Source organism: Puntigrus tetrazona, chromosome 15, assembly GCF_018831695.1.
Source record: "Puntigrus tetrazona isolate hp1 chromosome 15, ASM1883169v1, whole genome shotgun sequence".
Taxonomy (NCBI): domain Eukaryota; kingdom Metazoa; phylum Chordata; class Actinopteri; order Cypriniformes; family Cyprinidae; genus Puntigrus; species Puntigrus tetrazona.
In genome coordinates, this window is record NC_056713.1 from 1855509 (window position 1) to 1878012 (window position 22504).

Consider the following 22504-nt stretch of genomic DNA (forward strand, 5'->3'; position numbering starts at 1 on the left):
AACATGTCAAATTGAGAATAGAAGTATATGAACAATTAAAAGAGCTGGATAGAGAACACTTGGCGTGGCTCTTCCTGGAAATTTACTTCGTAATAACAAAGAAGAAATCTGATGCATTAAAAGCAGGCTGATCGTTGAGTCGCTCCATTCGCCTTTGATTTTCTGTCCGCTGCTGTACATCATTTAGCTTCAATCAATGCAGATTTTGTTTGTGTGATCTCCGTTTCTCCATAGCCATCGACCTCATCAATAACCTGCTGCAAGTGAAGATGAGAAAACGCTACAGTGTGGACAAGAGTCTCAGCCATTCCTATCTACAGGTAATGCCAATGTCAGGCTCATGCTATTAATGGCTCTTTCCACGATCAGGGTGCCTCACGTGGCATGGAGATACGCAGTTGTGCGCATAAGTTTACGTACCCTTTGCAGAAAGTGAAAAATGTTAATAAAATAAAAGATCATGAAAATTACACGCCAGCGTCAGTACATTTTCACCTTTTGTAACGGTTATGCGAGTCCCTCAATCGTCCTCAGCGTAAAAAAAAAATGGATTTCAGAAACATAATCACTTTTGAAAAGGGTCCAAATATGCAGATGCTGCAGGAGAACCAAGCTGTGCAGAAGATTTCTCTGAAGAACAGCAAGCAGTTGAACTGCTGATGGGACTCATGAACAACTGTAACAAAATATAATATCATAGGTGGTTTAGGAAATGACACATAGTGGTACGATGTAAACTTTTGAATGGGACGATTTTAATTACAGTTGTTATTTCAGCCTGTGGAATAAAATTTTTTATATAGGGCTATTTTAACACATGAGTACAACTGTATGTGTGCGTATAGGCCTATATACAGTATACGAAATATATTGTGTATATATGTGACTGTGTATTTTCTGATATTACTTTAAACTGCTATTACTATTAAAAAGAGCATTTATGAATCAAATGAGACGGAAGCAAAAAGGATAATATAGACGAATATAAGGCTATTATATTCGCATTAAAAAAAATTGTCTGTAATTACATTAAAAGCTCCGCGTGAAAGAAGAAAAAAGGAGAAATGTGAAAAACAACCCCTGAGATGACAAATCCAAGTATGGATTTGCAGTAAAAGAGAGTTTATGTTTGACGAGCAAATTACATTAAGGGCAAATAAGCTCCTTAAGTAAAGCACTTTTGGACACCGCAAACAAAATTAATCATGATTAGCTGTGGCGTCTTTCTGTCTTTTTCATCTCCTCATTAACCCCCCCCTCACTCCCTCAACCCATGTCTGCTCATTCAGGATTACCAGGCCTGGTTGGACCTCCGAGAGCTGGAGTCGAAGCTCGGGGAGCGCTACATAACCCACGAGAGCGATGACAGTCGTTGGCAGCAGTACGCCCGAGACCACACGCTGCCCTACCCTGCTCACCTGGTGCCCCCGCCACCCGCCTCCGACGACGACGAGCTCGAGGGAGCGGAGGACGCAGACATGCAGGGGCTGACGGAGCGCGTTAGCATCCTCTGAAGAAGAAACCGAGGAGAATGAGAGGAATGAAGAGTACCTGCTCGAACTCTAACGATTTTTTTAGTGCACCAGGAGCGCAGGAAGGCCATCTCTGACCTCTTTTCAGCCAGGACTGCTGCTGATCTGTTTGCTGGGATGCAGATATTAAGGTTGGGAAGGAACTGTTCATTGTAGTTATGTGCACAACAGAAACGGACTGTTTTTGGGTTCGACTTTCCCCTAACTAGACGTCTTTTTCAAGGTACGGTCACATTTACCGGTATTCTGCGTATTTTCGTAGGCGAAACCCAGTCAGTTTAATGGAAAAACACTCTAGAGGTAACTTAGGTTAGGACGAAAGATTTCATCATGCAGATTTCGCAACTGGTTCAAGTTGGTCGCACGCGTTCGCCACGTTTACCAAGAGACGGCTGCTTGGTTTGAAAGTGAATTCTGTGTAAATGGAACTTCATAAACGGAAAGTTTGCTAATGTGACCGTGCCTTTAGGGGACAGTAGATACTGAGACGTGGTTTTTAAAATTTTCAATATTTGCCACATTTTAAAAACTTTCCAAGAAATTTGAAAAAAAAACAGCACAAGATGCGACACAATGGCGAGAAACGTTTTTCTGAACGTGTCTTTCGTGGTGCTTTGAAGGCGATGAATAAACTATGTTTAAAGAGTTTTAATGGTCAAAACTAGGGTATGGTCACATTTACCGGTGCTCCTTACAAAATATGTGGCCGGAATCCAGTCATTTCAATACGAATCTTTAAAATCGGGAGTTGTTACTTCAACAGACTGCATTCAAGTTCGTGCGAATTTGCCGCAATGACCGAAAGAAAGTTGAAAAAAGACTTCTGTGTGAACGGTGCTTCATGCACGGACAATACTTTTTTTTTTCTTTTTTTTTGCACACAAAATTTCACCCAAATTTGTCATTGTGACCTAAACTGCTAAAGCGCGACATGCGTTTAACATGCAAATTAAAGTAGCGGAAAAATCTGTAAAAACGTCAGTCGATAAATCAGCATGACCCATCCCTAGTTTGTTTCACGATTGATGTCAAGCCGATAATCTCCAGGTCACAGGCAGTGTATTAATAATGATACAAACGAAAAGGAAAAACAAAAAACGTATCTATTAATCTGGACTTTTTTTTTTTCATTTTTTGCTCTGTGGTTAGTTTCAGATCCACTTTTGTTGCATATTACTGAGAACCTTTTTGCAAAATAACCTGGAAGAAATCGAAGAGTGGTGTTTTCCAGTATCGTCAGTGATTTGCCCTACAGGAACAGACAACTTCAACTCTGAGAATGGATGTTATCTTATGAGGACTGATAAGCAGGCTGCCCCTCGGCCTTATCAGCATACAAAACGATTGCACAAAGGCTACCTAGACCGATCAGCCGCCGTTAGCTAGTCCTAGCTGTGCTCGATGTGTATCCTTATTCCTAACTGACCCTAGACCTGAGCATTAGGCTGCATGTCACTGAGAATTAGGTTTGCTTGAAACTTATTGCTATGAAGGACTTTTTTGTACACATGTAACCTTAGAAATTCTGATGTAGTTTGTGGGAGGTAATGTCGGAGCGTTTCCAGCTGGTATAATAAACACGGTGATGCATAAATCTGTTGAAACGAATCTTCTTGAGTTATGAGTTTGGAGTAGAGTGGAATTTTTTTTCGTCCTCTTTTCCTGATTGAATTTCAGAAAGAAGCTAGCGGAAAGAATGACAGAATGAAAAACACAAAAAAATACACCGAGAACTTGTTCCAGGTACAATAAGGCTTAAGCTTTATTGGCAGTGTAAAAATAATTTAGCTTGTTCCTCAGTTTGTAAAAAAAATAGCAAAAGCGTTGAGTATGAATAATGCACTAGACATCATTGTAGAGGGTTTAATATATGCTTTCTTATACTAGTGTAATCAATGGTATAACTAAGACATACGTTGAGAAATATGCTGCGATAAGTAACCTATTTAGAGGATAATGATCAACACAACCGATTTCCCCCCGAACACATTTTTAGTTTTGAAGCACAACTATTTGGTCATAATCGACAAAACGCCACAGAAACCTCTGAAAGAGTTTCACATAAATTGAAGAGCTGTGAAACTGTGAATGGAACATTACGTTGTTTCCGGGTCTACAAAAGTCATTGTTTCTAACAGTTAAAAACATTAGTAAATGGAAAGTTCCATATTTAACAGATTTAGGGAAAGCCCGCATGTATCGGTCCAGAAACTGCTCTGTATTCTAGAAATTAGTCAGTTAGTAACATAAATCAAAATTCAAATGCAGAAAAAGAAATACAGTTATGAACCCCGGGCAACAGGTTAACCACAAACTTTTTATCGTAGGTGAAGTGCTCCACATTTTCCCACAGAACGTAACATTTAAATAATTAATAAACTACACAATGTATATACGCTTTGCATACGTTTTATACTGGATATATTTCTCAGAAGTCACAGAGACACTCTGTGATAACACTTTGATAAGACTTTGGTTCAGCTTCGATTTATCAGTTCAATCGGGAATTACTGACGACGCATAAAGTGCTCATAATGCAAATTATGGCTATATTCCATTACAGCCATTAAGGCAAGCACTCAGAACACGTTTTGAAAAGTCTTTTAGTTTCTCTTACGTTAAACAGGAAGTTGTGGCAGATGGTACCATCACTGGAAGTTTGTCATCTGTCGTTAACCGCGTGTCTGGAAAAAGATTTTACTCATTGCGGTTCCCTCCAACGCTATCACATGCGGCTCTAAAAAAAAAAAAAAAAGAAAACGCTAGCCCCAGTCTAACATCTTCCAGTAGACATACATGTGCGAGACAGATTTTATCTCTCCTCCCCTTTCTCTCTCTCAATTCATCTCCTCTCCATCCGCTCTGCGCGAAGTGCATCGACCGGACCCGCTCTCGCAGGGTCACTTTTGATCTTCTCTAGCCGGGAAGCATTATTAAAGCGCGTGAGACCCTCTTCTCGTCTGAGGAACTCAGCTGTGCCACTTTTCTCAGAGGTCACGCGGGACTGGAGCTGGACTCGAGGCGGTTCTGTCTTGAAAAGTTGCTGGGATTGTGTGGAGAGACACCCTTCTCTGGTTGGAGCTGGTGGAGAACGGTTTAAAATTGGTTGTGTTGATTGGCAGGTGAGGTTTTTTGATTTTTTGGGGGGCTGGTTTTGTTACAAGAACTACACAAATTATGGGGAACCAGTGTGTGTGTGTGTGTGTGTGTGTGTGTGTGTGTGTGTGTGTGTGTGTAAATAAGATAAAATCAGAGAGTGGACATGCTTGTTTGTTTCTTGCGCTATAGATAGTAACACTACTAATGCAGTTGCCAGACACTTGAACCTGATATTCCCGCTGCCATGTCTAGTATAATAGGGAGTTTTGAAAGTACATGTTTGTAACATTTTAATCAGACTAATAATAGTTAATAAATTGCATTGTGCATGATCGGGTAAAATGAATACATTTTAGGAGAAAATTATATTTTTATAAAAGTAACAGTTCACAATGTTCACAAAGTTCGATCTTAGACTTAAAATGGGACTTTTACTTGTCTTTGAAGTTTTGTTTCCTTGAAATAATGAGGTAATTGTGATGGTTTCAATAATTAGTCATTAGTGGAGTAAAAGGGGATAAAATATGATGTTAACAGAGATGACGCGCATCCTGTAAATTTGCATGAAGTACATCATGTTATCATCATTTTTTCCCTATACAGCAATGAATCAATGAATGAATCGATGAATTAATCAATGAATTAATCAATAAGTTCAAAATGTTATACAGATTCTGTAAACTGTCATAATTTGTAATAACATGGTCATAACAGTGTCATAACCCTTGATTTATCCGCATCTGTTTGTTTGTTACAATTATATATGTAGAATGAATAAAATAACAAATAAGGCCAAAAAATGACTAAATAATCTAAATAAAATCTGTCAAATTATGAATCGCATCCAAAATATGCTTACATAATGCATGTGTGCACTGTGTGTGCAGACACACGCGCATGCATATTTAAGAAAACACATTATGTTTGCATATATTTGATTATAGAAATATAAGATGATTTGTAATTAATAAATAATATAGTGTAAACTATGTGAATTTAAACAAATATATGTATATACATATATTTTCCAAATTTATACTGTATTTAACATTAAATATACACAGTACACACACACACATACATTATGTAAGCAAAAGCTTATATTTTAAATGCGACTAGACAGCACTAATTATTAGTCTATATTTGCATATAATAATGTTTTTTTAGTTATATATTGCAAATGAGAAACTCAAATGGCATTTGTTTTGCCCTTTGAAGCATCGTTACTTCATCCCCCGATAAGTTTAAAAATGTGAAGTGCTTTACTTAAAAAAAAAAAAAAAAAAAAAAAAAAAAAAAGGATGCAGACTAGTCAGATTTTTTGAATAATCAACAATCTCTTCATTGCGTGACCCAAGGCATTTTTAGGGTCATATGTCTCTTGGCTGACTTAACAGAATTTATAACACTGACATCAAACTGACTCAAAGTAAAAACACTGCTCGCTTTGTTCTGCACTTCCATCTCTTTCCTGCAGCCTGGTATGCGGTCGCCTCAGGATGGGAGTTGGTTAGAGAGCCTTCATGTCGTTCAGAGGAGCTGACAGGAGGTGCAGCCCACCACTCTTCTTTCCAGACCACTAGCCTGCGTCCTAACAGCTCTCAGGGGTGCTCATTAAACCTGTAATTACAACAGCAAAACAAGAATAAAGCGGTGTAAACACATTACGCAAGCTCAGGGAAAGGAAACGGAAGGGAAATCTCCGTCAAAGTAGACGTGTTTATCAATACTGTACAGTAACTGCTGACTGAAGAGACCCACATTGTCTCTGACATCCTCTCTAGACTAACACTGAACATAACCTACCCAGATTTTTAATAATACTATCACTAAAACAGTTGTTAGACCATCCCTAACAATAACAGATTAGTGTAATACACACTCTCTAAAGGCTTTTTTGTACTTTATTGAGCCCCAAATATGCAATTTGATAGTAAAAGCATGCTGTGAGAACAACAACAGCTGTTTTTTTTCATGTTTTCAGCAGCTGTAAACTAGCGCTTATGAAAAAAGTACTTAAATGCGCACTTGTAGTGAACTAAAAGTATGTTTTCAAAACAGATAATTTAATGCGAATAAAAAGGCCACTTAAAAGAGAGCACTCCTGTAAGACTAGATTTTAAATCATTGTTTAAATAATCTTTTGTTTTTCTTTAATGAATCAATTGATTAACTGAATGCTAAAAAGGCATGGACTTTCAGTCTAATTTTCAGTCTAATTTTAATTAAAGTATGTTAAAGTTAATTTGAATGAAATTGTATATAGGTTTCAGATGCAAAACCGTCTGATATTTTTCTTTCACGTGAGAATTTTGATCAGGCTCCTCTGAAAATAACGTTGGTGGTTTTTTTAAAAAGTCACTAAGGCATTTAGAAACGTTTTCTGTGGCATTTAAAACCTACTTAAACATAGGAGCCTGATAAAAATGCTCATTTAAAAGAAACAAATCTTGAATTTAAAGGTTTATGCGTCTGAAGTCTTTATAATTACACTTAATAATATATTTTAAAATGCAATTTAAGTCACTCGAAAGCAATACGTTAACTTTGCACTTTAGTTTTTTACTTTTAAAATGTTTTATTTATGAATATACATGCTTTTAAAAGTACCCCTTTCTCACAAGAGAGCGAGTAGGAACACAACAAAACCATGTGATTCATTGCTCATTTGATCCGTGTTGGGATTTTGACGTCAAACATTCTGAACGTGGAAGATTTTATATTGAAGTACCTGTCTTTTTCCGTGGTTCAGAGCATTTTGTGGTTTGGATCAGTCTAAATTTATTTATTGGCCTGTGTCCGTGTTTGAGGTGACATTTAAAATCATCAGAGAATGTGAGATATAAGACATACATCGGCATAAAAGTAAACATTTTGCGGTACACAACATGCAGTTCCTGTTTTGTGATGCGTCTTAAAACACACACACACTTGCGGGAAAGCAGCTCGACATATTTTGAAATGAAAGTATCATTAGCATAGACTTCACAGCAAGTGAATCACAACCCATTTATCATCTCTTATCCATAAATACCCATCAGGACTTGAAAAAAGATTAGATGCTATTGTCATTCGCAACAGAGCTGAAGAGGAAGCTGTTTGTGATGCAATTTTTAATGTGTTGTAGGGGAGACCGTTGTGTATTTGCTGGTTCAATCTAATTCTACATCTCAAAGTCATCCCTGAAGCTTTAAGAGTGTGTGCTCAGGTTACCCAGATATTGATTTTTCCTGTTTTGCACAGATAGGGTGAATTGCTCACATTGCTTTAAAAAAAAAACAAAAACGTTGCTCAGTTAGACCTGAATTGAATTTTAGCGTGACTGCTGCTAGGACAATCAGTTTAGCATCTAAGGCCGTTAAAACACCCGAGTTTGATATTGTGAGCAGATCGAGAAGACCATTAAGATCTCAAAGTCGTGCATTAATGTGAATACATTAAAAATGTAAAACGTCATTCGATACTTAAATGATTTACTTGTCTTTGTTGGCGGGCACAAAGTGTGCAGGTAATGTAATATTAATGAAATAAAAGGCACTTAATGAGAGCGCGCACCCAAAATAAAACGTCGTATACTCAAGCTGTTCCAAACCTGCATGAGTTCCTGTCTTCTGTTGAACACAAAAGAAGATATTTTGAAGAATAAAGAAAACCTCAGTGGCTAACCGACAGCCAGTGTTGTGGAGTAGCCTGCCCGATCTCGCAACAATTCGTGCGTGTTTTGACGAGGTGGTGAATTTGCGTGTACAAATGCATATGATTTTTTAATCATTAAACTTACCTGACAAATCGGTAGCACTTTATTTTATGGTTACACCTACTAATTGCTTATTAGCATGCTTATTACTAGAGTATTAGCCATTTATTAGTGCTAATTAAGCACATATTAACGCCTTATTCTACATGACCTTATTCTATATCCCTAATCCTACCCAATACCTAAACCTGACTAATAGAAGAAACTAATTTAAGTACAAAATAAATGTAAAACTGTAATCTGTCATAGTAACCGAGAAAAAATAAATGTGCAATTAAACTACAGTTGCTTATGGAAACGTTAACGATTACAAAGATTACATCTGAATATACTTTATTTAAGATGAACTTTTTCATTCAAGGCGCTGTTAGATTCCAGTGTTTTCCGTCAGAGCTGCGCAAAATTATATATATACGAATATTATAAGCGTTAATATATAGCTACATGTTGTTAAGCTTTTAAATCTGTATTTAACCTCTGAATGATCTCAAAGTGTTAAGAGTTAAAGTGGTGGCTGTGCTATTAAAATATTATCTAATTATTTAAGTGACGAAGGATTTCGAAAGTGTGGCAGTGATTAGAGCCGAGTACTAACTGTTTCGATAAGATCGACAGTTTAAAGCATTCATTAAAAATGTTGAAAAGCAATCAAAAACGATTATATGTAATGAGTTACATTAATAAAGTAACTGAAATAGGTACACTGCTTCACATTTTAAATGGGGTTGTTTGTAATCTGTAACCTCCAACTTGTCTAGGTGATCTGTCCCCACCGAAACAGAACTCTACATTGAAATAGATTGGTTTATTATAATCTTGACGTCTTTTCATAGCGCATTCTTGTTTTCACGCATAACATAAATCAGTACTGCTCGTACTGTACACCGGCAGCTGAGAGTAGAGGTGTTTTCCTGTGTAGAATCCCCCATGTGCAACCGTGCTATCATTGGTTGATTGCTTGCTGGCCCAAGTCAAATGATTTTAAGATAAAGCCTATTTTCTCATGTGAAAATAATTTAGCTCGCATTAAATTATTAGCGACCTCTCATTGCAGTAAACCACACACACTTTTGCACTTTTGCACTGCCTGGCCACTTTTGTACTTTTGCATGTTTTCAAATTAGTTATATATATATATATATATATATATATATATATATATGATTCTGTGAACAGATCTGAAGAGTGATTCATTTATAAATTAGACATTGCAAGCTACATTTAAGATTATACAGTCCATGCATATGAGCAATGGACGTCCTGATTTTGCTGAGTTTGATGTGTTCCTGTGTCAACATATTTTGTTGACCCCAGAAAAACATATTAATCCAGAAATTTAGCCTTGTCCATATCTCCCCAACTTAACCTAACTTAACCCGTGAGCAATGGCCAAAATCAGAGGAAATGATAGATGAATGACACAGATGTACAAGCACCAAACACGCAAAAGCCTAAATTTCTTACAGATTGGCTAATTGACCTAAGAACGTGTCGCATTTAGCAAAATCAGGTTCTGCTGTGAGCAATGCTATGACGCTTGTCTTAAAAGCAAGAAGGGGATAGTAATAGTTCAAGTGCAGCTATAAGGTGTTTTGTGAGGTGAAATTCAGGTGAAATGTCTTTCTTTGACTGTGTTGGGGCTGTTTGCTTTTCTCACTGAAGAGCAAGAATAGAAGAGCTGCAAGACCCTTCATGTGGTGACCGGCAGCTGTGTAAGACGGCAACGGTTTCTTGAATTGTATTGGAGCAAAAACTGGCAGCAAGTGAAAAGACTCTCCAAAGTTTCAAAACAGGTTTAGCAATAGCACTGAAGATGAACGAAAGGTGATGTGATGTAGTGATGTGAGAGCTGAACCATACCAGTAAATGATTAAAAATTTTTTTTTTTTGCAAGAGGAAAAACATTGTATATGTGCAGCATATGAACAGATGTAAATCAATTATCAATAAGCTTCAAGATCCGAGGCAAAAGTTATTGGAATGCTTTCAAAAAAACAAAGCCAAGGCTTAAATCCATTATAAACTCAGTCCAGGCAAACACAAAACTTTCCCCCGTCGGCTCCAAAACACATTTGCTCAACCATGAAATTAAGTTTAACAGCAAAGGTGACATTTTGCCTTTAATATCAAACATATCATAAGATATATAGCAAAGGAAAGGATCATGGTCACATGGGTAATGGATTACCTTGATTCTTCTAAACAGGCATATCCTGGCAATTATTTGTGCAATATTTTAGTGTTTAGCAATACAAGAATATACTTTCTCTATTATTATAATTATTTCTAATCAGTTGTTTTTCATGTTTAATTCTCCGTTGTAATCATGACACATGAAGACAGTAGTACTGGGAATGACATTTTTCAACTCGTTTAACTTGAAATTAATTACCAGGCTTCCAGCAAGCTGTTATTTTCTGATAAGAATGACTGCAACCTGTTTGAACCCTGATTTTTAAGAGACTGTGGCGTGTGACGAGGTCTATAAAATGTTGCTTTTGTATATAAATTAAGCATATATATATATATATATATATATATATATATATATATATATATATATATATATATATATATATTTCTTTTTCTATTTGACGTGCAGGTGCTGTTAATCTAAAATGCTTTCAGTGACTCATTGATGTTCGTCTCGGCTGGTTACACTTTGACTAAATAAGAAGTAAAAGGAAAAGTTGTGAGCGTCAGGTTACTCACTTCATGTTGAAACCACAGACAGTCTGCAACTTGCAGCAACAGGAAATTTGTTGTTTTTAGTTGGACTCACCTTTACCAAGAACATTTTGGTTATGTCTGCAAAATACGTTCGGAGTAGTTAATCAATACATTGTCTAAATCACAGAAAATTTTAGATTGAAATTTTAGATTTCATGCCAATTAACATTTAGATTCACCTAAAAAGGATTTCTAAAACATCACTACATTTAGCACCATGACAACATCTGCATCAACAACAATCAACAGCAAAAATGTCTAGCCAAGTTTAACCGCGTAGTGCGTATATATTTTGAAAACTAAAGGTCAATGGTTTACCACTCTTTTACATCAGCTGAAAATCCTGTCGTGTAAACTGACAACAGCTGTGTGCTTGACTATAATGCCATTACATTATAAAAGTCAGCTTGTAAAAATGCAAAATTACTTTTTGTTGTTGTTGTTGTTTTCTCACTGTATGCAATTCTTGATATCAATAAGTTGATTTCTGTCATTGTTGGTACCAAGAGTTCCAAAAACAGCTTTTTTAGACTAGAGCTTTAATAATGATATGAAACTTGGTAACACTTTATTGCAGTGTCTTTGAAACACAAGTTACATATACCTACTGTAATAGTAATCATGAATTATGCATAATTACATGCAATAACACTGCATTTACATACACAGTACTGCATACTTGCTATAATATTTACAATAACTGGGTAATAACTAGGTAATAACCTAGTTGAACCTGCACCTAAACCATGTAGGTACCAATACTAATATAAACAATGCTAATATAAACAGTGTAACTTTTAACTCTAACCAGTAAACATTTTGGTAATACTTAAACATACTCCAGAATGATTACACTGAAACTAGGACACTGCACAATAAAGTATGTAAACTTCATCATGGTTTTACTCAAACAACACTAAATGCATCCACTAGGATATTTTGTAATTCCTGTATAGCACAGTATGTTATAGGGCCATCCATAGTTGCATTTGTGGTGGTTGCCAAGGTCTGACTATTTAATTAAAGTATGGTAGATTATGCAAGAACTGAAAAAAAATTTCTTAGCTATCTACATCAGGATTGTGCAGGTTTGTGAGATCTTTTAGAGGGCAAACATGATTATTAGAATCACAATTACATGCTGATTTAAAAATGAATGAATTTTATGAACTATTGAAATTTCTGATGCAGATACATATTAGTTATACGTATTTCTTTCTTGTGCACACAGATTACGATGAACGCAACATACAACACAAGCAACTCATCATGTGTGATCATGACCCAGCCAGCGGGTCACCTGCTGATGTCCATCTACATCATCGCCTTCATCTTGGGGTTGTTGTTCAACTTGGTCACCATCGGGCCCATAATTCAGCAGATCTGCAGAAGGAACGTTCTAGGAATCTACCTGCTCAGTTTGTCCTTCTCGGATCTCCTGTATATCCTCACCATGCCTCTGTGGGTTTATTATTTCAACAACAACCACAAATGGAACCTCGGCCAAAGACTCTGTAGCCTGGCTGGATTCTTTTACTACTCCAACCTGTACATTAGTATCTATCTCCTCTGCTGTATCTCCATCGATCGCTGCCTGGCCATCACCTTCCCGCTAAGAGTCCAAGTCTTCCGTCGCCAGCGCTATGCCTGGATCATCTGTGGGCTGGTCTACGTTTTTGTAATGGCCTTGCACTGTTTGGTGCTGTACCTGGACAAGTTATCAGATCCACTGGATGACACCGAGCAAAGGTGCTATGAGACCTTCCCCATGACAGAACGTATCGCAATGTTCAACCTGATACGGGTCGGAATTGGTTTCCTCTTGCCTCTAGTGATCATCAGCGTCTGCTACTGGTTGATCCCAACCAAGGTGCAGCAAAGCAGAGGGGTGGACGATCAAGGCAAGCGCAAAGTGAAGCTTCTGTCTATGGGGGTCATTGGCATTTTTTCCTTCTGCTTTGCGCCATACCATATCCTCCTGATGGTTAGGTCCATTGTCTTCTTTTATTTGGGAGAAAAACAAAGCTGCAGTTTTGAACAAGCAATGTATTTGCCCTTCACTTGCTCTCTCGCGCTATCCAGCCTGAACAGCGTGGTGGACCCAGTGCTCTATGTTTTGGCCAGTAATGGAGTAAGGGAGGACATGAGGTTGTTTTGTTGGAAAAACAAGCAGAAAAAGGTGACAGGAAGCCCTCTTGTTGATTCCAAATGGAAGACAAGAGAAACCAACTTGCGTTAAAACCAACCTCAGACCTTTGAAAACAGACTTGCAGTTGATAGTGTACTCTTTTCGAACTCAATGAGGAATTTCACAAATCAGTGGAGGGTCCAGCAGGCTTCAGCACTGTAATCCAGATACCTGAACTAAGTTATTTACAAATAACTGCCACCATGAATGCAAAATGGTAGTTTTGTGAGTGCATCTACTGTATAATAAGCTTAATTCACATAGAAAACAACTGTACTGAAAATACTGACGCTGCAGCACCTTTTTAGTCTAATTAAACTAGACCATGGCTGTCTGTGATGCTGTTTTTGTGCCGAAAATACTGTGTATTATAGCTTAATTACCTAGTATGACTGGGCCTGGTCAAGCCCAGTAAATTTTTCCAAGTCCTGGCAGAGACCAGAAGAAGGTCAAATCCTAGTCAAGGATAAGTTCACATTCTCCTGAGCTCATGAACAAGACCATGAAGCCTCAGTCTGAGCCTATGCCCTATTTTTATGGTTTTGCGCTTGTTTCTCAAATCCAATTACAAGACCATATTTTTAGAAACATATGTATTATGTAGTATACAAGATCATATTTTCAAGGTTTTGGTCTTGGTCTTTGAGTCTATGTTTTTATAGTGTTGGAATTTGTCATGGGCCTCAGGTACGAGTCCAAGACCATATTTTGAGATTTTGGTCTTGTTCTTCAAGTTCATGTCCGAAATCATTTTTTTATAGCAGTGTTCCCAAACTCAATTCTTAGATGGCCACAGCTCTAGACAGTTTAGCTGGAGCTTGTCATACAGGAATCGAGTTTTAAACCACTGTTGATTGAGTTCAAGATCATATATTCATGATTTTTGCCCTGTTTCTTAAATACAAGTCCAAGACTATATTTTCACTGTTTTGGCATTGATCTTAGTCCTCTAGAAACATGTCAAAAACCATATTGTTTATGGTTTTTAGACTTGGTATTTGAACGCAAGGGCTTGATCTTGTTGGGCCTTGAGTCTGATCTTGGTCTTGCCATGGACTCTGGAGCATGTGGACAGATTCGGTCCTCTTCTGAATCTCAAATTGACTACAAAATGGTTATGCACAGGCTTTTATACTTCATTATGTCCACTTGTGTGACGGAAAGGTCAATTATAACTTTGTTATTTTATCTGAGCTATGATATATTTATCTGTTTTACGAACGCAGAGAGGATGTTTACAAATTGCGGATTTTGCAGCATAACAGGACCTGTATCCCTGTCTTTGAAGGACCCTTGAATCACTTGAACTTTCTATGTGAGAGCAGTATTCAGTCCAAGTGTTGTTATTGTAAGATAAAGCCTCGCTTGTTTGTCCTTGTTTAATTCACAGACGACTCCCCGTAACTTACCGTTAAACCACATATAGCCGTTTAATCTGGATGTTAAAACCAACTTGTTGCAAAGCAAGCAATTTCAATGCACAGCATGTTGCTACTCTCTACATTTCCTCTCCTGTAACATTACAGCAAAAGAAACGGTGCATTATGAAATAAAAGAATTGTTCTGATTCTGACTGTTATGCCACATTTAGGGAAGTGATGCTTCCTTTACAGCTTTTAGGAGGATTAGTGTTTTATTGAAGAGGTGGGAACTTCAACTGTCAGTGTAATCATGCTGCTTTCTGAAGAGAGAGAGACCCATGTGACACCAGCAAGTGTTTTTGAGGGCTGATGAGGAGGAACGTTTGCGTGGCATCTCTAACCGGTATCGCCCACAATACACTTTCTGCAGCTTTGTTCACCCACCTTCTGCTAGAATGATTGCCTCTATAGATGAGTGGCTCTCGTGTGACTGCAGTCTTCTGTAAGTCTGTGAGTGAGAGTGGCCTTCTGCTCTACTGTAAAATGCCACAGACCATCTGAATGGAGTGATTTTGGAGTGTGAGCGAAGCAATGAATTGCAGCTTTGAGTACCTGATCTGCAGTCTGAATGGTTTAAATGACTGCTCGCTTTCACCTATCGCACCAGACGCTGTGCAATTCAGGGAAGATGGAAATGGGATGCCATATAGTGTTAGAACTTACTTGTTTGTGCTGTCATCCGTCTATACGGGCAGGAACATTTCTACCGAGATTCACTTCAGGAAAGAAAAACACATTCTTTCATCATGATAAGCGTATTGCATCGCAATAGAACTAATGCAAGCTATTCTGCATTACACAATGAAGCTGCCGATGAGGTCTCGCCGCAAGAGGAAGTCTGGAGGGATTTAGACGAGAACAGCACAGAACACTGTGTCTGCTTTTCTTTGCTCGAGCAATTGATTTGCACCTTCCTGAATGCAGACAACAGATGGAGGTGAGAGAAGCATGTTCATGTATAGGAGGCACAACCTGACATTGCATCAAAATGTACACAATTGATCTTGTGTAACTAAGTAGCGAATCTCACAAAAACATGTCCAGGTCACGTTTCGCAACAAAGTGAATGAAGAATAGGACCTTGTATGTATACTTCTGTTAATAGTTTAGGGTCTGTATTGGGCTCATTAATTTAGGGATATACAGTAGTCAACATTTGAACTGGATCACAAACATGAATCAAAGTTGTACTAAAACATAAAACCAAAATGTGCTCTTGTCTCAGGGCAAATTAGATTTTTTTGAAACCCAAAACAAACAAACCTCAAATATAAGAAAGAAAAAAATACTGTTATCATGTTTTTATTGTGTTAGTTGGCTGTCTTATAAGTTATTGTTAAACTAATCAAAAACCCAACAGCAGTTTGATTAAGATTAATTAGTATGCACAATGAAAAAACATGATTTTTAATTCAAGATTGTCAATTGTTGTTTTGAGAATTGAACTCCATATATATATTTAACAGTTTTTCCTATTCTAAAGTGTTACCATATATATGTGGTGCACACACACACTATATATATATATATATATATATATATATATATGTATATATATATATATATATATATATATATGTGTATATATGTATATATATATATGTATATATGTATATATGTATATATATGTGTATATATGTATATATATATATATATATATATATATATATATATATATATATATGTATATATATATATATATATATATATATATATATATATTTATATATATATATATATGTATGTATATGTATATATATATATATATATATATATATATATATATATATATATATATATATATATGTATGTATATGTGTATATATATATATATATATATATATGTATGTATATGTATGTATATATATATATATATATATATATATATGTATGTATATGTATATGTATATATATATATGTATGCATGTGTAAGATTACTAAGATTACTATTTCTGAATTTCTGGCAAGGCTACAAAGGATTTTGTTCCTATCCTGATCATTTTCTTTGCAGCAGCTAGTTCTCCATTCCTATACTGTAAGATTCTGAATAGAACGGTTGCAAATTATGATAGAATTTATAATTAAAATCTCTGATTGGAATTTTTTTGACAATGGGATGAACTGTCAGAACAAAAACATCAGTTAAATTGATGAAATTAGTTTTTTATTCATCACTTTGACTGACATTCTGACAGCCACTCTGACTATTATTCATGTGGCATCGCCACAGAGTTTGGAATGACCTTTTAGGACCGAGAACCTCACAGGGACGTCTCAGACCACACCAAGTGAAATTTATGGATTCGGAATAAGAAAAGAGGTTGTCGGGGTGGTTTCAGTTGGGATCATACACCTCATTATTATTCTCTCAACAGGTCAACCTCTTTGTCATTACAGTGCCTGGTGAGACAAAGGGATTTAGGAATCAATTAGTTACTTTAAATGAGAGACCATTAGATCATATCTGACTTTACAATAACCCAATTTCTTTCCACGTGTAGACCCATGAGTCTGTTATAAGGAATAACAATATATTGTTATGCAGGAACAAACAAAAGTGGTGCCTTGATGCTGTCACGGTGCGGTTTAGTGAAAAGGAGCACTCGACGAGAATATAAAGTTAACGATTTTAATCATGCACACATAAAGGAATAATACCTAGGGCAGGTAGGCAGACAGGAAGATAAACTAAACCACAGAAAACATCGACGAGATCAGACAAACAGGACTTAAATACACAACGTAAAATAATTAACAAACGAGACACAGCTGAGCACAATAAGACATTAACTAAAAGTAGGTCACACAGGGCACACGACAAAAACCACAACACAGAGTCCACGTGTGTGACAGATGCCTTATCAAAAAATAAAATAAAAATAAAGAAGCTAAATAATATGTATAATTTATATTTTAAATGCACATTAAATATATATTTTGATTACATTTTGGTGAAACACATTCATGATTTGAATTGACTTATTTTTCCATTTTGCAGATACAAATTGCAGACAGTGTTTTATGTAAAGGGTTAAAGCTGTTGACTATATTTAGCTTCTTGCTTTCTGTGGAAACCTCGCAAAATTCTAAGTAAAATAATTGAAAAAGAAGAAACTGTTCTGTGTTGTGCACTCTATTAGTTAAAATAAAATAATAATAAAAAAATTATAATAACATTCGAAATGGAATCTGATAGCTGGAATAATGCATTTGACCGTTTCTTTTGTCCCTGCAAATACTGGTTGTAGGAGCATAAAGAAAGGGGTCGAAGAAATATGCACTCCCCCCCTAAGTCGCTTCTTGATTTTCTCTCTTCCACAGAACACAAAACTAAATGCACTGCTTGCTTTCTTTGCAATAAAAGTGATTCTGGGCTTTCCCAACTGAAGCTTTTCAAACTGTATATCATATACAGCAGCTTTGTGGGAAGAGACCAAGAGACTGAAAAAAAAAAAAATAATCCAAAGCTCACTCACGCTAAAAAAAAAATCTGTAACACTTTATAATAACTGCACACTATGAATCATTAGGTAGACATTAGTAAATCGTAGCACGTCGTTAATAAAGCATTGTCTAAACATTAATACTCATTAGGAAGCAGTTTATAAATACAGCTATAAATGCCTTCTTCTTCATTTATATGCGTGTATATTACAAATGAGATTTAAAAGCTCAGTTATCTTACTAACGTAAAAAAAATAAATAAACACAACGATGTATATGCATGTAAACAAGGTTATTAGTCAGTTACTTACATTTAATAAATGATCTTATGAACCACTTGACAAACTCCTAAATAACTGGTTTGTAAACAACGTAATAATTTAGAAATCAAAAATTCATTGTTAATAAAGCATGAAAATACAATTAAAAATTAAAGATATGCTCAAGAGCAAAACATTTATAGCTCTATTGATGAACTGCTTACTAATGCCTATTAATGTTGGATCAACAGACCGTTTACTAATGATTTATAGAGTGCAGTTATTTTAAAGTGTTACCAAAAATTCTAATATTGCGACAGCTTCAGCGACCAGGATCAAACCTGTCATGAATAAGACACCTTCGTAAAATACGATACACAAGAAGTCTACAGAAGATGCAGCAGCTTGCAAAAACCACAAGGGCAAACCAACATATCTGGCTCCTTGCAAAAACGATCTCTAGGACACAACACAAGCTTTTTAAATTCCATTCCAGCTTTTCCAGAAGAATTTTTTTCCACTATTTGGTAATGGTTGACCCAGTGACATCTATTTCTGGACGTCTTGAAGAAAAATGTACATGTAATGTGAGGCATGTACAGTCAGCCGCAAAGAAACACAGCATGAGCTCTTGGTGGGAGAGAGCATACTGTTCTTATCAAACAAATCCGTGTCATACGAGTTTCCTGTCTTATGATGAAAAATGTCACGGATGCACCGCGCATAAAGCATGGAGATTTGAAAGTCTTCAACCCATCAAAGTGATAGTTCATCCAAAAATAACAGTTCTGTCATCACAATATTGTTTCAAGCCTATGCGCATTTCTTATCTTGGACCTCACTTACTTTCATATAATGATCAAAAATATATTCTTTCATGTTTCAAGATGCAAGAAAGTCACACAATACATTACTGTAAAATGATGACAGAATTTTCCTTTTCAGGGGCACTGTCTCTTTGAAGAAAACTAATTGGTGGCTAATTTTGTTCCAACAAGCAAAACCGCTAATGCTAATGGCAGGCAGTGATTATCGTGTATTTGTTTGTACAGTATTCTTAAGACAGCCCTTTAAATGTGAGATCTCTATGCGCTGCTTTTCAAAATTCACTTGGGGCAAGTTCATTGTCCGTGACGGATATGTCTTTATTCACAGTGTATTTGAATGTGAACGAAATGAGATACCAAAACAGAGAGGCTTATTTATGAGCGAGACCTCTATCCATCTCTCCTCCTCAGAGCATTATTGATTAGGTTTTTTTTTCTTGGCCTTACTTATTTATCGAACATACAGAGTAAACAGAATGCTAAGAGCTCCCGATCCTTTCAAAAATGTCCAGACGGCGAAGCCTCATAATCATCTCTCGGATAATTACTTGATAATAATGCAATTTTCGTATCACGCACCAGGAAAATTAAAGTGGCTCACATGCATAAACCTACAGCTGTACAGCCAAAGCTATAATTTTTTAGAAAACAAAAACTGCATGCAGATCAGCAGCTGATAGCTATTCCAGTTTGTGCAATTTCGCGAATGCGGCTTGCTTGTATTTCAGTGTCTGGCGCATTTTGCCATTTGTCTCACTCGTCGTTGTTTCCTCTTCTGAAAGGCCTGTGCAAATTTATGCAAATCCCTGCATGGTTTACCTTGGGAAATATGGGGCAAACACTTGAAGTTTCTGTAAAATAAGTGCATCGTAACTAGCTGACTACCCTGATTGCATTTCACATTAAGGCTAAGAGGGCTCACAGCACAGCGTCGATAGACAAAATTGAAATGGCAATGAAACCAATGGAAAAAATTGTACACGTGTGCGAGGGGTAATCACATTTATAGGCGTTCCATTTTGTCAATACATTTCTGTTTGATCTTGTTGTTGTTATCGCTGTTGTTAAGGTGGCTGCCGTAAGGATTTGTACTCGTGCTGTTCCCCAGAGGAATAAAGTAAAAAGGAAGAAGCCTACAGCGGTGTGCTGCCAAATGGGAACAATCTAAATGAATATTACTTGAGTGGCAACTTAAAAATGGTTGCTATGGTTTCCCTGAAGCACCATTTCACCCCCTGCAATGTTCACTTACACTTCAGCTGTTCGAAACATGTCGGTATCGGGGCCTGTCGTGGGATCCTATGGTAAAGAAGAGTGTGTATTTAAGTGTGATTTTCTTTTGGCTCACAATGAATGCATGAGAGGTTGAATTTATGAATGAGAAAAAAACTTTACTTATTGGCTGGATCCACATGTTTTTTGGGGGTGCTAGATTTAAATGCATTCACGCAAGTTTGTTATTTTTTTAATGCTGTGAAATGAATTGGCGTAGTATGTCGAAAATACATTTTCCAGTTTATGCGTTAAGACAACTGTACGTAAGAAACAGAAAATTGAAGACAGCTGCCAACTTTGCTTTAACCATTGAGTGAATTTGGGGTGGGACTATCTGCTTGTCTGGCCAATGAAAGGTTGACTTTTTAATGACACAGCAATTAATCAACAGAAAAAAAAGCATTAGCATATATAGCCTTTGTGAGGATGTGAAGATGTGTTCACAACATGTTATAATTATCATACTGATGAGATTTTAGCTTATATGAAGAATTCATGTCCTTGCAGACCCCGTAATTACTTTGTTAATAACTTTTAAAAAAGGAAAGAGAGGTCCAAATTGTACCACCATACTGCTGTAATGTCAGGCAAAAGCATTAAAAAATGCTTTAGCAGTAAAATGCAGTCTAGCAGTAACAATTGTAGTTTAACACAATAAAGCTAACAATGAGCAATCAAAATAACCAGTCAAAATATTTGAATATATTTTTAGCATGTGACAAATCAAATTAATTTCTATCCATTCCAGAGATCCTAATTGCCTTTTGCAACAGGTTGCCTTTTACCTCCTCTGCAGAATTGATGCATTCAAATGCCTCATGCTGCTTTTCGTTTATACAAAATGTGACGCTTGTTCCCTCAAATGACTTAAAAAATAAATGAACCCGTTAATGAGTTAAATTTTGAAAAAAAGACACAATTCCTGACCTGAGCTCTTTTCATCTCTGGGCTTCATTTTCCTTCATCTTGAGGTCTTGCTGAACAAAGCTTGTTTGTGTCTTTGAGAACCACTTTAAGGTCCTTGTTAAGTCAAGAGAATACTAACCTGATACATTTTTTGAAATAAGGACTTCAAATTTCCCTCCTAGAATTCCTTTCTGCCCCTCTAGCCTAGCTGATTTCTTTCCAATTAAATCTTAAGCAGCCAGATGTGTTTGACATTGGAACCAATAACAACAGCTGCTCTTTATGAAACCTTCTGGCTTCTGGCAGGCATTGAGGATGTTTTTGTTTCCACCACTTCATAATATCTGCAGCATTCTTCTTTTACCTATTCCTTTCCAAAGCTGCTCTAAGCATAATGACACCATTAGACCCATACTCTCACTTCACTGATTTTCCTAATATGTTCTGGCGAGAAAGTAAAATCGTTTTTTTTCATGATGTTGATGTACCACATGCTATGTTTAGCAGAAATTTAGATGTCATGTCTGAGTTGTGGGATAGAAACGAACCGTCAGAAATGACAAAACTTTAATATCTCACTTGTTTCACACTTGCGTCAAAATCTAGATTATATGGAGAGGAGATGGATGAAATCTCCTCTAGAAGTCTCAGATGAAATCTCAGCGATGTTGTAAACATTTTCAGAAGACATTTCAAAGTGTGAAATGTTAGCTGTGACTATATGCTTACTCATAATGTTCAACATGGGGTAGCAAACTGTTGCTGCCTCTCACAGTTTCAACAAGGTCCTGGGGTCTATTTGTCATCTATTATGAATCATGCCGATTAGCATCATTGCTACCACGCTCCCCATGCAAAGTGATCCATTGTGTGAAATTAGGTGGTCCAGACATGTTGACTGCAGGGAATACACAAGCTCTTATTAGGAAATCCTTGGGGATCAGTGGCTAGATCCATTTTTTCCCTGCATGCATTGGCCATCTTGCTCTTGGTGGCCCTGTGCTGGGCTAGCAATCAGCGTCGGTGGCTAGATTTGATAATTAGCATGCAGAGACATTCGCAGGC

General features: G+C 36.7%; 2 protein-coding genes across 4 annotated transcripts in view; both read left to right on the forward strand.

The window, feature by feature from the left end:
- prkd2 (protein kinase D2) overlaps nucleotides 1–3126 on the forward strand; it is a 31853-nt gene extending 28727 nt beyond the window's left edge. For both annotated transcript variants that reach the window (XM_043258686.1, XM_043258687.1), the window contains exons 17-18: nucleotides 235–320; nucleotides 1290–3126. In XM_043258686.1, coding sequence (XP_043114621.1) covers nucleotides 235–320; nucleotides 1290–1514 — 311 coding nt within the window. In that variant the 3' untranslated portion in view covers nucleotides 1515–3126. The remainder of the gene's footprint in view (nucleotides 1–234; nucleotides 321–1289) is intronic.
- A 1188-nt stretch (nucleotides 3127–4314) lies between these two features.
- On the forward strand, nucleotides 4315–14876 carry gpr184 (G protein-coupled receptor 184). 2 transcript variants are annotated; one of them, XM_043258689.1, is made up of 3 exons: nucleotides 4516–4654; nucleotides 6109–6180; nucleotides 12350–14876. In XM_043258689.1, exon 3 carries the CDS (start codon nucleotides 12356–12358, stop codon nucleotides 13355–13357), a length of 1002 nt encoding a protein of 333 aa, XP_043114624.1. In that variant the 5' UTR covers nucleotides 4516–4654; nucleotides 6109–6180; nucleotides 12350–12355; the 3' UTR covers nucleotides 13358–14876. The 2 variants fall into 2 exon arrangements, with proteins under 2 accessions (XP_043114625.1, XP_043114624.1); XM_043258690.1 differs by lacking the exon at nucleotides 6109–6180 and having other exon boundaries at nucleotides 4315–4654.
- The last annotated feature ends 7628 nt before the right edge of the window (nucleotides 14877–22504 follow it).

Bases quoted from the DNA above. Each gene is read 5' to 3' on its own strand.
- gpr184 (XM_043258690.1), top strand. From the start codon at position 12,356: ATGAACGCAACATACAACACAAGCAACTCATCATGTGTGATCATGACC.